We start from the raw sequence: 16068 nt of genomic DNA, 5'->3' as shown, positions 1-16068 counted from the left end.
CACCATATGGCCTGAGGCCACAGCCAATGTCAGTATGAGGACCTCTCAGAGTAACCAATGATGGAATGTTATAAACGGACTTACATGGGTTTTGGTTGCCATCGTGCAACAGCCCAAGCCCTCTACATGATTTGAAAAATGAGGGGGTATTCAAGTTTATGGAATTCACATTTCAACTAATAATAATTGGGTGAGCAGAACACAGTGGGCATCTCTTTTGAGCTAACAATAGCAGATCTAAGAGTGGAGTTCAAATGAATTGGTACAAGATTACAACTGACAACACCCCTGACAGTATAGACAACAGTATGACGATAACGCTTAGAAAGGATGGGAGGTATTACCTGAGCGGGGCTTGGTCTGTCTCTGAGTCAATATCTTAAACGCAGCCTTGAAATATGAAGAGGGTCCAGCCTCCTAGATGGTTTGTGTCCATCATCTCTGTAGAGCATCTTTTGTTTCCAAAAAGTGTGGAAATTGTTAATAACAGTTATGCCAACAGAGTGGCGGTAGTCTTTAAGCCAGACATGAAGAGCTAAGATTCCTGTTGAACATTTCACAGCCGCCACCCAGCGACGGCACGGGGCCAGAGATAATCGGCTGCTTTTTCTGAGCCTTTCAGGGTGTTGATCAGCTCAATAAAATCCTGTTTCATTTTCTCTGATTTACCCTTTTGATATCATTTAATCCCACATGCACTACGCAGCAGCAGCCCTTGGCTGGACACACGAAATAAACCCTGTGAGATCCTTCACCGTAGCCCCCGGGTAGCACAGGGTTTTTGCTCCAGGAACGAGATGTGCCTCACCATGGAACTACCAATGAGGAAGGTGAATGGCCTTTTCTGTGCCTCCTGGAGGATCGACGGGAGATGGGGGACGGAGGAAGTGCACTATACATTTAGGATGTAGATTGAACCTGAATGAAAATGAAATAGTCAAATGTACTGTATATTGATAGCCGAGTTGAACTCCAACGGATCCTAAGATAGTATAATAATATAACCTTCCATCTGTCCCTAAGACAGAGAGGACTCTGGTCAAAAGGGCTTACGATGGTGTCTTGTCCGAGAGGCCATCACATGGTGTGTCTGACAGACTGCTTCACACCACAGGAAGCCACTGCGGCAACCATGGCTGAGTCATCCCCCATTCTCCACCATTCTCTCGAAGTATGCACTTGCACACGTTCTCGCATGGTGGCCCTGGTCAAAAGTAGTGCACCCTATTCCCTATATGCACAACTTTTGACCAGGGCCCTCCCTAGGTTGCCATTTTGGACGCACCCTTAGTTTAGTTACGGTCACGATTCAGGATGGTCTGTTGTGTTTCAGGGTGGTCTGTTGTGTTTCAGGGTGGTCTGTTGTGTTTCAGGGTGGTCTGTTGTGTTTCAGGGTGGTCTGTTGTGTTTCAGGGTGGTCTGTTGTGATTCAGGGTGGTCTGTTGTGATTCAGGGTGGTCTGTTGTGATTCAGGGTGGTCTGTTGTGTTTCAGGGTGGTCTGTTGTGTTTCAGGGTGGTCTGTTGTGTTTCAGGGTGGTCTGTTGTGTTTCAGGGTGGTCTGTTGTGTTTCAGGATGGTCTGTTGTGATTGGTGTGGTGTGATTCAGGATGGTGTGTTGTATTTACTGTACCTGCGCCTGAGAGAGGAAAGGAGGGCTGAAGACAGGTAGATTGCCATACAGGCTGCTTGGCTTCTCAAACTGACTCCTGATGTGGTACTGGCCTGGACCTGGCACTCCCTACAGACAGACAGAGAGAGACAGAGACAGAGAGAGACAGACAGAGAGAGAGAGAGAGAGAGAGAGAGAGAGAGAGAGAGACAGACAGACAGAGAGAGAGAGAGAGAGAGAGAGAGAGACAGAGAGAGAGAGAGAGAGAGAGAGAGAGAGAGAGAGACAGAGAGAGAGATTGATAAACTCCCTTATCTACTGGGTGAAATACCAGTGTGCCATCACAGCAGCAAGATTTGTGACCTGTTGCCACAAGAAAAGGTCAACCAGTGAAGAACAAACACCATTGTAAATCCAACCCATATTTATGTTGATTTTCCCTTTTGTACTTTAACCATTTGTACATCGTTACAACACTGTATATATACATAATATGACATTTGTAATGTCTTTATTCTTTTGGAACTTCTGTGAGTGTAACGTTTACTGTTCATTTTTATTGTTTATTTCACTTTTGTATATTATCTACCTCACTTGCTTTGGCAATGTTAACATATGTTTCCCATGCCAATAAAGCCCATTGAATTGAATTGAATTGAGTAATTGGTTTATCCCGAGAGGGAGAGAGGAAGATAGAGCAGCTTGGTGATTTTGGATGCCATCTGAGCCCTTCCAGCTGAGGACTGCAGAGGTGAGGACTGCAGAGGTGAGGACTGCAGAGGTGAGGACTGCAGAGGTGAGGACGGCAGAGGTGAGGACGGCAGAGGTGAGGACGGCAGAGGTGAGGACTGCAGAGGTGAGGACTGCAGAGGTGAGGACTGCAGAGGTGAGGACTGCAGAAGTGAGGATTGCAGAGATGAGAAAAGTAGATGAGTGAATTATGAAGATGAACATTCCGAGCGGGCAGAGATGGAGACTGAGCGAGGGATGTCAGAAGAAGAATAACCTACCTCTGATTAGACATTAGTAGGGCTGCATCCCAAATGGCACCGTATTCCCTTTGAACTACTATTGACAAGGGCCTGGTGCACTATCTAGGGAACAAGATGCCATTTGGGATGCAACCCTGGGTTGCAGTGCGGGGAGTGGAGTGGGCCATTAGACTGAAGTCCTCCTCCCCATACAGGCCCTTCCACCCTCCCCAGGAGCCATGTCCCACATGTCCTCCACACTACTGCATGATGTACAGACCATCAGAGTTCCACATGTCCTCCACACTGCTGCATGATGTACAGACCATCAGAGTTCCACATGTCCTCCACACTACTGCATGATGTACAGACCATCAGAGTTCCACATGTCCTCCACACTGCTGCATGATGTACAGACCATCAGAGTTCCACATGTCCTCCACACTACTGCATGATGTACAGACCATCAGAGTTCCACATGTCCTCCACAATGCTGCATGATGTAGAGTCCATCAGTCACAAGACTGATGTTACAGTGAGGGAAAAAAGTATTTGATCCCCTGCTGATTTTGTACGTTTGCCCACTGACAAAGAAATTATCAGTCTATAATTTTAATGGTAGGTTTATTTGAACAGTGAGAGACAGAATAACAACAAAAAAATCCTGAAAAACGCATGTCAAAAATGTTATAAAATGATTTGCATTTTAATGAGGGAAATAAGTATTTGACCCCTCTGCAAAACATGACTTAGTACTTGGTGGCAAAACCCTTGTTGGCAATCACAGAGGTCAGATGTTTCTTGTAGTTGGCCACCAGGTTTGCACACATCTCAGGAGGGATTTTGTCCCACTCCTCTTTGCAGATCTTCTCCAAGTCATTAAGGTTTCGAGGCTGACGTTTGGCAATTCGAACCTTCAGCTCCCTCCACAGATTGTCTATGGGATTAAGGTCTGGAGACTGGCTAGGCCACTCCAGGACCTTAAGGTTCTTCTTCTTGAGCCACTCCTTTGTTGACTTGGCCGTGTGTTTTGAGTCATTGTCATGCTGGAATACCCATCCACGACCCATTTTCTATGCCCTGGCTGAGGCAATGAGGTTCTCACCCAAGATTTGACGGTAAATGTCCTGCCCCCTTAGCAGAAAAACACCCCTAAAGCATAATATTTCCACCTCCATGTTTGACGGTGGGGATGATGTTCTTGGGGTCATAGGCAGCATTCCTCCTCCTCCAAACACGGTGAGTTGAGTTGATGCCAAAGAGCTCCATTTTGGTCTCATCTGACCACAACACTTTCACCCAGTTGTCCCCTGAATCATTCAGATGTTCATTGGCAAACTTCAGACAGGCATGTATATGTGCTGTCTTGAGCAGGGGAACCTTGCGGGCGCTGCAGGATTTCAGTCCTTCACGCCATAGTGTGTTACCAATTGTTTTCTTGGTGACTATGGTCCCAGCTGCCTTGAGATCATTGACAAGATCCTCCCGTGTAGTTCTGGGCTGATTCCTCACCGTTCTCATGATCATTGCAACGCCACGAGGTGAGATCTTGCATAGAGCCCCAGGCCGAGGGAGATTGACAGTTCTTTTGTGTTTCTTCCATTTGCGAATAATCGCACCAACTGTTGTCACCTTCTCACCAAGCTGCTTGACGATGGTCTTGTAGCCCATTCCAGCCTTGTGTAGATCTACAATCTTGTCCCTGACATCCTTGGAGAGCTCTTTGGTTTTGGCCATGGTGGAGAGTTTGGAATCTGATTGATTGATTGCTTCTGTGGATAGGTGTCTTTTATACAGGTAACAAGCTGAGATTAGGAGCACTCCCTTTAAGAGTGTGCTCCTAATCCCAGCTCGTTACCTGTATAAAAGACACCTGGGAGCCAGAAATCATTCTGATTGAGAGGGGGTCAAATACTTATTTCCCTCATTAAAATGCTAATCAATTTATAACATTTTTGACATGCGTGTTTCTGGATTTTTTTGTTGTTATTCTGTCTCTCACTGTTCAAATAAACCTACCATTAAAATTATAGACTGATAATTTCTTTGTCAGTGGGCAAACGTACAAAATCAGCAGGGATCATATACTTTTTTCCCTCACTGTAGATGCATGAACACACAAACACACACACAGACATATAAACACACACACTGAGAAACCAAGCTGCACACAAAGTAAGAAAACATATATTCAGAGGAAAATTTGTTCACTAAGCAAGCACACACACACACATATAAACACAGCGTGCGCACACACACACACACACACACACACACACACACACACACACACACACACACACACACACACACACACACACACGCCTCTTTGGTGGGCAAATACATTGGAAGCGGTGAGGAATAATGATGTCTGGGAGAATGAATGTGGTCGCTGTGTGTGCAGCTTCTGTTTATAGACGTCTGCTGCCAACTCTTTAGAGGTCAACTAAAGACTGCCACTGCCTACATTTCACAGCAGAATACCTCCAGCCAGCACATCCAATCCTACACTCTCCTGTGTATGGGTCCTATGGGCTCTGGTCATTAGTGAGACTATAAAAGGAACTGGTTGCCATTTGGGATGCAACCACGGGCATTGGTAGAACTACGGAGAGGTCTTGGTAGACCTACGGAGAGGTCTTGGTATGGTAGAACTACGGAGAGGTCTTGGGAGACCTACGGAGAGGTCTTGGTAGACCTACGGAGAGGTCTTGGTATGGTAGAACTACGGAGAGGTCTTGGTAGAACTACGGAGAGGTCTTGGTAGACCTACGGAGAGGTCTTGGTATGGTAGACCTACGGAGAGGTCTTGGTAGAACTACGGAGAGGTCTTGGTATGGTAGACCTACGGAGAGGTCTTGGTATGGTAGACCTACGGAGAGGTCTTGGTAGACCTACGGAGAGGTCTTGGTAGACCTACGGAGAGGTCTTGGTATGGTAGACCTACGGAGAGGTCTTGGTAGAACTACGGAGAGGTCTTGGTATGGTAGACCTACGGAGAGGTCTTGGGAGACCTACGGAGAGGTCTTGGTAGACCTACGGAGAGGTCTTGGTATGGTAGACCTACGGAGAGGTCTTGGTAGAACTACGGAGAGGTCTTGGTATGGTAGACCTACGGAGAGGTCTTGGGAGACCTACGGAGAGGTCTTGGTAGACCTACGGAGAGGTCTTGGTATGGTAGACCTACGGAGAGGTCTTGGTAGACCTACGGAGAGGTCTTGGTAGAACTACGGAGAGGTCTTGGGAGACCTACGGAGAGGTCTTGGTAGACCTACGGAGAGGTCTTGGTATGGTAGAACTACGGAGAGGTCTTGGTAGAACTACGGAGAGGTCTTGGTATGGTAGACCTACGGAGAGGTCTTGGTAGACCTACGGAGAGGTCTTGGTAGACCTACGGAGAGGTCTTGGTAGAACTACGGAGAGGTCTTGGTAGACCTACGGAGAGGTCTTGGTAGAACTACGGAGAGGTCTTGGTATGGTAGACCTACGGAGAGGTCTTGGTATGGTAGACCTACGGAGAGGTCTTGGTAGACCTACGGAGAGGTCTTGGTAGACCTACGGAGAGGTCTTGGGAGACCTACAGAGGTATGTAGGTATCCAGGTACCAGGGCTGGGGTCTGTCCCATTTCAATTCAGTCAATTCAGGAACTAAAATTGGAATTGCATTTTTTTCCTTCTCCTTGAAAAGCATTGGTGAATTTTCCCATTGATGAATTGACTGAATTGAAATGGAATTGACAGTATACAGTGCAGGGTTGGGGTCCAATTCCAATCGAAGTCCGTAAATTCAGAAAGTAAACTGAAATTCCAATTCAATAATAGACTTGATAAACTGAAAAGGAGAAGCTACTTATTTCAAATCTGAATTCTGAATTCAGTGACTTCAACTGAATTGAGTAATTCCTTGGGTGTCCATGGTGTGTGTCCGTACTAATAATTACCCATCTGCCAGGGGGGCGGTGCCGTGCCAGTCCCTCTCTAATGATGATGGATGGAAGCCCAGACACCACTGGGGGATCCACAGCAGGGGACACACATCGTGGGGCAGCCACACACACGCCCCAGTCTGACCATACCGCACCTCCCCTCACCGCAAAACACAGTGGTCTGAAGTATACAGTTCAAAAAGAGACGTCAAAAAGAGAGTCAACTTGGACGTCAAAAAGAGAGTGAACATGGACTGTTTGTTCTGTCTTGGATGTAGTAATTCTATTGTTGTTTCTGTGTTCTTTAACTTTAATATAATATACATATTATACATATGTATATACAAATGTGTTAAGTTGTAATAAATGTGTAAAGATTGAATAAATAGTTTAAGGTATCATTTCAGTAGCCTTCCTCCTGGAAATAAAGGGAGGTATAAAAGTCAAACACCCCTTTAATAAGTATGTCACATTTAATTCCTCCAGCCTATTTGAACACCATCAAGCATCATTACCAAGCTACCAACATCTCTACCACCTTTAATAAGTATGTCACATGTAATTCCTCCAGCCTATTTGAACACCATCAAGCATCATTACCAAGCTACCAACATCTCTACCACATTTAATAAGTATGTCACATGTAATTCCACCAGCCTATTTGAACACCATCAAGCATCATTACCAAGCTACCAACATCTCTACCACATTTAATAAGTATGTCACATGTAATTCCTCCAGCCTATTTGAACACCATCAAGCATCATTACCAAGCTACCAACATCTCTACCACATTTAATAAGTATGTCACATGTAATTCCTCCAGCCTATTTGAACACCATCAAGCATCATTACCAAGCTACCAACATCTCTACCACATTTAATAAGTATGTCACATGTAATTCCTCCAGCCTATTTGAACACCATCAAGCATCATTACCAAGCTACCAACATCTATACCACATTTGTGCATTCAAGTTCATTTGCAGGTCACGGAGTAGATTGAAGTTGCCCCTAGATTATGATCTTGGGTCAGTTTTGCATTTACCCCACTAATGCTTAATGTTAGGATTCAGGGAGGGAAGCTGTTCCTAGACCTATAACCTTGGAGAAACTTCACCCCGGAACACTGACCACATTGTATTAGCAGGTAGTGCACAAGCTCCGTCCAAATGTGAAGCTTGAATGCCCTCTAGTGGTGCATGATATAACTGAGACAGGAAGCTGAAAGTAGAACACTACAGTGTCAAGCATGCAATAAGCATTTCATGGGAAAGACATGGGGAAAGGAAATGAGAGGAGAGGAGAGGAGAGGAAAGGAGAGAAGGAGAGGGGAGGGGAGGAAAGGAGAAGGGAGGAGAGAAGAGTGGAGGAAGAAACACAGATAGGGAAAGCAAAGGAAAGGAGAGGGGAGGGGAGAAAAGGGGAGGGGAGGAGAGAAGAGTGGAGGAAGAAACACAGATAGTGAAAGCAAAGGAAAGGAGAGGAGAGGAAAGCCAGAGCAAGGCTGGAGACATTCCAGAAAAAAACATGCAAACAAATAGCTGTTGTGACTAATGAAAATAATATTTCATCTGAGATTGAAAAATATATCTTTCTATGATCTTGAAGAGAAGAATCCAGTCCCTGAGGATTGTTGCTGTTGGAGATCTGCTCCTCTGAATTTATGGGACTAGGAGAGAGCAGTTTCCTTTCCAGCAGGGATGGAACACACTCTAAGGCCCCTTCCAGAGCTTCTAGATTGGCACAGTGCTGACTTACTGTCTCACTATGAGAGGGTTGGGAGTGCTTACTCCATGCCCCTATCCTTTCCTCCCTCCCTCCCTGCCTGCCTCCCTCCCTCCGATCCTCTCTCCCTCCCTCCCATCCTCTCTCTTTCTCCCTCTCTCCTATCTTCTCTCCCTCTTTCTCCCTCCCTCCCGCTCTTCCTCCCTCCCTCCCTGCCTGCCTCCCTCCCTCCCTCCAATCCTCTCTCTCCCTCCCTCCCTCCCTCCCTCCTACCCTCTCTCTTTCTCCCTCCCTCCCTCCCTCCCTCCTACCCTCTCTCTTTCTCCCTCCCTCCCTCCTATCCTCTCTCTTTCTCCCTCCCTCCTATCTTCTCTCCCTCCCTCCCTCCCTCTTTCTCCCTGCCTCCCGCTCTTCCTCCCTCCCTCTCTCTCTCCTTCCTGGCTTTCCTCTCTCCTTTCCTCTCTCTCTCCCTCCCTTCCTCTCTCCCTCCCTCTCTCCCTCCCTCCCTCAGTCTCCCTTAACCTTAAAGCTGTCCGCTGAACAGACAGCACACTCCCCCCTCAGCCCCAAAAGGCCCTTTGAGAATGGTAGGAAGCTGATGTCACCAGTAGTGCTTTCCCCCCATTCCGGTCACTCCCTCTCATTCTCAACGCAGTGCATTCAAACATGCTTAGCGTTGCTCCTCCAGTCTAGTCTAGGTGTGGACCATACTCCAAGTCTTATGCTAGCTAGCTCGGCCTGCTCTAGCTTTATGGAACCTGTAGCATTTCAAGTAGCACTATGAAAGAGGGACGAGAGAGACTAGAAGTGTCACTGTGCTGATGATGATTGGGGTTGTTACAGTATGGCGACGTGGCATCACTGGTATGGACACATCCCCTAAGGAGTTACCTTCTTCTCCTCCTGCAAGGTGACAATCTCGTGGTAGCGCGGGACAACCAGCTCGGCCCGACTCTTCTGCCCCTTCCTCACATTGACGTTCTCGTACTCCGTCGTGGAATACCTGCGGATGGACGTGGGATAGGTGGAGGAAATGGGAAGTGTATTTTTCAGCAGCTCTTAAGCTTTTAGGAGGGAGGATTTATTTCCCCTGTCAATCATCTCCAAATGACCCTGTCAAAATCCAATCCAATTTTATTTGTCACATGCTTCGTAAACAACAGCTCTAGACTAACAGTGAAATGCTTACTTACGGGCCGTTTCCAACCCTGTTAATCACATCTATCTGGGAATGGGAGAGGATGGGAGAGGATGGGAGAGGACTGATTTACACGTCCAAGCCAAGCTCAATTGAAGAGAGTGGGGGATGTGATGGCTGGGGGAACGCAGGTGCCCTCCCTACTATTGAGCTGTTGAAGCCTTTCAAATAACTATGTCGGGAGGATGCCCACAATATCCAAAAGTGCTTAGTAAGACTCATTCTCACTCACCATCAATAATACTGTCAGGAAGTGCATTGTAAACAATGTTAGACTTTAATTTTACTTTGGAGGCAAAAATGACTGAATAGTGGAGCGTATATCCTGTGTTGTCATTTAGCCCGAGTGGATTTCGATAAAGAGGAAAACGAATGCACATTTCAGGGAATTTGATCCTGTTGTACCAATTGCCTATACAGTTGAAGTCGGAAGTTTACATACACTTATGTTGGAGTCATTAAAACTCTTTTTTTTCAACCACTCCACAAACGTATTGTTAACAAACTAGTTTTGGCAAGTCGCTTAGGACATCTACTTTGTGCATGACACAAGTAATTTTCCAACAATTGTTTACAGACAGATTATTTCACTTATAATTCACCGTATCACAATTACAGTGGGTCAGAAGTTCACATACACTAAGTTGACTGTGCCTTTAAACAACTTGAAAAATTCCTGAAAATTATGTCATGGCTTGAGAAGCTTCTGATAGGTTAGTTGACTTCATTTGAGTCAATTGGAGGTGTACCTGTGGATGTATTTCAAGGCCTACCTTCAAACTCAGTGCCTCTTTGCTTGACATCATGGGAAAATCAAAAGAAAATCAGCCAAGAGCCTCAGAAAAAAAATTGTAGACTTCTACAAGTCTGCTTCATCCAGCAATTTCCAAATGCCTGAAGGTACCACGTTCATCAGTATAAACACCATGGGACCACACAGCCATCATACCGCTCAGGAAGGAGACGCGTTCTGTCTCTTAGAGATGAACGTACTTTGGTGCAAAAAATGCAAATGAATCCCAGAACAACAGCAAAGGACCTTGTGAAGATGCTGGAGGAAACAGGTACAAAAGTATTTATATCCACAGTAAAATGAGTCCTGTATCGACATAACCTGAAAGGCAGCTCAGCAAGGAAGAAGCCACTGCTCCAAAACCGCCATAAAAAAGCCAGACTACGCTTTGCAACTGCATAAAGATCGTACTTTTTGGAGAAATGTCCTCTGGTTTGATGAAACAAAAATAGAACTGTATGGCAATAATGACCATTGTTATGTTTGGAGGAAAAAGGGGAGGCTTGCAAGCCGAAGAACAACATCCCAACCGTGAAGCACGGGGGTGGCAGCATCATGTTGTGTGGGTAGTTTGCTGCAGGAGGGACTGGTGCACTTAACAAAATAGATGGCATCATGAGGTAGGAAAATTATGTGGATATATTGAAGCAACATCTCAAGACATCAGTCAGGAAGTTAAAGCCTGGTCGCAAATGGGTCTTCCAAATGGACAATGACCCCAAGCATACTTCCAAAATTGTGTCAAAATGGCTTAAGGAAAACAAAGTCAAATTATTGGAGTGGCCATCACAAAGCCCTGACCTCAATCCTATAGAAAAGTTGTGGGCAGAACTGAAAAAGCATGTGTGAGCAAGGAGGCATACAAACCTGACTCAGTTACACCAGCTCTGTCACGAGGAATGGGCAAAAATTCACCCAACTTATTGTGGGAAGCTTGTGGAAGGCTACCCAAAAATAAAAGCTGAAATAAATCATTCTCTCTACTATTATTCTGACATTTCACATTCTTAAAATAAAGTGGTGATCCTAACTGAACTAAGACAGGGAATTTTTACTAAGATTAAATGTCAGGAATTGTGAAAAACTGAGTTTAAATGCATTTGGCTAAGGTGTATGTAAACTTCCGACTTCAACTGTAGATGTGTGACTGCCGTGGTCCGATGGATCTGAGCCACTGGAATGGAGAAGGCTAGGCGTGTGTTTAGTAGCAGAGAAGTGTTCGATGTGAGGAGAGGCAGACAGCACTCACTCTTCAGGATCATATTGCCCTGGTCCAGGGCCCTCTAACCCCTTCACCTCGCCTCGCTTCCCTGTCATCTTCCCAAAATGGACGCCTTTGTACTTCAGAGAGAAGCTGGTTTCTGCCTGTGGAAATAAAACAGTGACGATGGAGGGGGGTTGTTTCTATTTTAGAATGGTGTTTTTTTGCTTAGCTTTCTTTAAGATGGGATGATGAATTTCCACTAAATGTCAGTATATTTCAGAACAGCTGAGATTCAGCGACCAGTAATCTTTTTCCTTTACAACCTCCCTCACTTTTACTCTGGCATTTGAGATATGGCACAGGGGCTATTAACACACAAGAATGACAATAAAGATAGTTCTGGAAATGAGCAGCCCTTTTCTAAGTAATCATGGGTTCAGAATTACATGGCAGGTTTGAATTCAATCAGCGACACACGAACAATAACTGAATGTCAGTCAACAACACAGGCTGCATCCAATTTGCGAACACTACAAACTTATCTTTAACAAAAATACCGTCTAACAAAATGGTACCAACATCTCCTAAAGCAAACCAAAGCAACTCAGGATATAAGTAACTTAGTCTGCTTTGAAATGAATTGTACACTGTGATGCATATTGAGGTTAGGAAAATAAGGTTTATTCATCAGACAGCCAATAGATCAGTGTTGCCCAAACAAGTCTTATCAGCATAGTTTTCCCTGTTTTGAAAGAATGCCATTAGACAGCTACTTAACTCCATGACCTGATAAACTTGGTGGTTAAAAACACATGTCAGTCAGGAGATTTAAAGCCTTTAAAGACAAGGAGCGAGAGGGAGAGGAAGAAAGGAATTAATTGATGCACTCTTGATAACCCTAAATCACTGAGCTCTTTCTGTCAGCCTGGAGTGTTGATATAACCTACCTGACTAATCTCTTTCTGCCAGCCTGGAGTGTTGAAATATAATACCTGACTAATCTCTTTCTGCCAGCCTGGAGTGTTGAAATATAATACCTGACTAATCTATTTCTGCCAGCCTGGAGTGTTGATATAACCTACCTGACTAATCTCTTTCTGCCAGCCTGGAGTGTTGATATAAGCTACCTGACTAATCTCTTTCTGCCAGCCTCGAAGGTTGATATAACCTACCTGACTAATCTCTTTCTGCCAGCCTGGAGTGTTGATATAACCTACCTGACTAATCTCTTTCTGCCAGCCTGGAGTGTTGATATAACCTACCTGACTAATCTCTTTCTGTCAGCCTGGAGTGTTGATATAACCTACCTGACTAATCTCTTTCTGCCAGCCTGGAGTGTTGATATAAACTACCTGACTAATCTCTTTCTGCCAGCCTGGAGTGTTGATATAACCTACCTGACTAATCTCTTTCTGCCAGCCTGGAGTGTTGATATAACCTACTTGACTAATCTCTTTCTGCCAGCCTCGAAGGTTGATATAACCTACCTGACTAATCTCTTTCTGTCAGCCTGGAGTGTTGATATAACCTACTTGACTAATCTCTTTCTGCCAGCCTGGAGTGTTGATATAAACTACCTGACTAATCTCTTTCTGCCAGCCTGGAGTGTTGATATAACCTACCTGACTAATCTCTTTCTGCCAGCCTGCAGTGTTGATATAACCTACCTGACTAATTTATTTCTGCCAGCCTGGAGTGTTGGTATAACCTACCTGACTAATCTCTTTCTGCCAGCCTCGAAGGTTGATATAACCTACCTGACTAATCTCTTTCTGCCAGCCTGGAGTGTTGATATAAACTACCTGACTAATCTCTTTCTGCCAGCCTCGAAGGTTGATAAACCTACCTGACTAATCTCTTTCTGCCAGCCTGGAGTGTTGATATAACCTACCTGACTAATCTCTTTCTGCCAGCCTGTAGTGTTGATATAACCTACCTGACTAATCTCTTTCTGCCAGCCTGCAGTGTTGATATAACCTACCTGACTAATCTCTTTCTGTCAATCTGGAGTGTTGATATAACCTACCTGACTAATCTCTTTCTGCCAGCCTGGAGTGTTGATATAACCTACCTGACTAATCTCTTTCTGGCAGCCTGGAGTGTTGATATAACCTACTTGACTAATCTCTTTCTGCCAGCCTGGAGTGTTGATATAACCTACCTGACTAATCTCTTTCTGCCAGCCTGCAGTGTTGATATAACCTACCTGACTAATCTCTTTCTGTCAGCCTGGAGTGTTGATATAACCTACCTGACTAATCTCTTTCTGTCAACCTGGAGTGTTGATATAACCTACTTGACTAATCTCTTTCTGCCAGCCTGGAGTGTTGATATAACCTACCTGACTAATCTCTTTCTGCCAGCCTGGAGTGTTGATATAACCTACTTGACTAATCTCTTTCTGCCAGCCTGGAGTGTTGATATAACCTACCTAACTAATCTCTTTCTGCCAGCATGGAGTGTTGGTGCAACCTACCTGACTAATCTCTTTCTGTCAGCCTGGAGTGTTGATATAACCTACCTGACTAATCTCTTTCTGTCAACCTGGAGTGTTGATATAAACTACCTGACTAATCTCTTTCTGTCAGCCTGGAGTGTTGATATAACCTACCTGACTAATCTCTTTCTGTCAGCCTGGAGTGTTGGTATAACCTACCTGACTAATCTCTTTCTGCCAGCCTCGAAGGTTGATATAACCTACCTGACTAATCTCTTTCTGTCAGCCTGGAGTGTTGATATAACCTACCTGACTAATCTCTTTCTGTCAGCCTGGAGTGTTGGTATAACCTACCTGACTAATCTCTTTCTGCCAGCCTCGAAGGTTGATATAACCTACCTGACTAATCTCTTTCTGTCAGCCTGGAGTGTTGATATAACCTACCTGACTAATCTCTTTCTGCCAGCCTGCAGTGTTGATATAACCTACCTGACTAATCTCTTTCTGTCAGCCTGGAGTGTTGATATAACCTACCTGACTAATCTCTTTCTGTCAACCTGGAGTGTTGATATAACCTACTTGACTAATCTCTTTCTGCCAGCCTGGAGTGTTGATATAACCTACCTGACTAATCTCTTTCTGCCAGCCTGGAGTGTTGATATAACCTACTTGACTAATCTCTTTCTGCCAGCCTGGAGTGTTGATATAACCTACCTAACTAATCTCTTTCTGCCAGCATGGAGTGTTGGTGCAACCTACCTGACTAATCTCTTTCTGTCAGCCTGGAGTGTTGATATAACCTACCTGACTAATCTCTTTCTGTCAACCTGGAGTGTTGATATAAACTACCTGACTAATCTCTTTCTGTCAGCCTGGAGTGTTGATATAACCTACCTGACTAATCTCTTTCTGTCAGCCTGGAGTGTTGGTATAACCTACCTGACTAATCTCTTTCTGCCAGCCTCGAAGGTTGATATAACCTACCTGACTAATCTCTTTCTGTCAGCCTGGAGTGTTGATATAACCTACCTGACTAATCTCTTTCTGTCAGCCTGGAGTGTTGGTATAACCTACCTGACTAATCTCTTTCTGCCAGCCTCGAAGGTTGATATAACCTACCTGACTAATCTCTTTCTGTCAGCCTGGAGTGTTGATATAACCTACCTGACTAATCTCTTTCTGTCAGCCTGGAGTGTTGATATAACCTACCTGACTAATCTCTTTCTGTCAGCCTGGAGTGTTGATATAACCTACCTGACTAATCTCTTTCTGTCAGCCTGGAGTGTTGATATAACCTACCTGACTAATCTCTTTCTGTCAGCCTGGAGTGTTGGTATATCCTACTTGGCTAATCTCTTTCTGCCAGCCTCGAAGGTTGATATAACCTACCTGACTAATCTCTTTCTGTCAGCCTGGAGTGTTGATATAACCTACCTCAAGGACGTTGTTGACTTGGTTAGTCATTAGCAAATTAAATATAGTTTAATTGAAGGCCAGACCAGTGGGCGGTGCATTATTTTAAATGAATATTGTAATATAACTTGAAGAATAATTACTAATGGTCCTCTTTGTTGACACCAGAATAAATGAACAAGGTGCTTTGTGGAGCTCCGATCATTAGCTATGGAAATAGTTTTCGGGCAAATTAAGAGGCCCACTGGTGCATTAGATCGGCTGCTGCTAATGGAACTCTCTCACACAGAGTAAGTGCAAACACACGCACACACACACTCACTCACTCACTAATGAATTTACTCTCACCACTCTCACTGTCATAACTTGAGTGAGCGAGCATGCGAGTGAGCGTGTGTGTGAGTGCATGCGTGCGCGTTCTCCTCTCTTACCACCACTGGGTTGTAGAAAGCAGGTCCTAATGTATCATCCTTTGCTGGTGCCTTTTGCTTGCAAAGAAATCCCTGTCCATTGTCTTCATAGCCAAAGGCCTGCCCAGGTGACGGGATGGAAGGAATGTCTGGCTGTGGTAGGAACTTGAGGCGAGTAGGAACACCCTGAAGCCACTAGTGGAATACACAACATAGGAAACACATTAACATACCCAGCCAATTCCTGAATGGGAAACCTAAAATTCACTACTTCCATGTATCTGCTTCCCCTGTGTTGTACCATCGTCTTTTCAGGACAACCAAAGCTACAAGTAGAATACAAAACAACTTAACATAAACAGTTGCATTCATGAGTTT

General features: G+C 44.8%; 1 protein-coding gene across 2 annotated transcripts in view; it reads right to left on the bottom strand.

Annotated features, from left to right (window-relative positions):
• Positions 1 to 16068, bottom strand: part of stpg2 (sperm-tail PG-rich repeat containing 2) — a 75373-nt gene that overhangs the window by 57122 nt on the left and 2183 nt on the right. For both annotated transcript variants that reach the window (XR_006761797.1, XM_045706966.1), the window contains 4 exons: positions 15712 to 15885; positions 11476 to 11591; positions 9127 to 9238; positions 1632 to 1739 (listed from right to left, as the gene is read on the bottom strand). Coding sequence is in view for 1 of the 2 variants with exons in the window: in XM_045706966.1 (XP_045562922.1) it covers positions 1632 to 1739; positions 9127 to 9238; positions 11476 to 11591; positions 15712 to 15885 (510 nt within the window). In the remaining variant the exon portion in view is untranslated. The remainder of the gene's footprint in view (positions 1 to 1631; positions 1740 to 9126; positions 9239 to 11475; positions 11592 to 15711; positions 15886 to 16068) is intronic.

The sequence above is a fragment of the Salmo salar genome, chromosome ssa24, assembly GCF_905237065.1.
Source record: "Salmo salar chromosome ssa24, Ssal_v3.1, whole genome shotgun sequence".
Taxonomy (NCBI): domain Eukaryota; kingdom Metazoa; phylum Chordata; class Actinopteri; order Salmoniformes; family Salmonidae; genus Salmo; species Salmo salar.
This window is presented reverse-complemented; position numbering and strand designations above follow the sequence as displayed.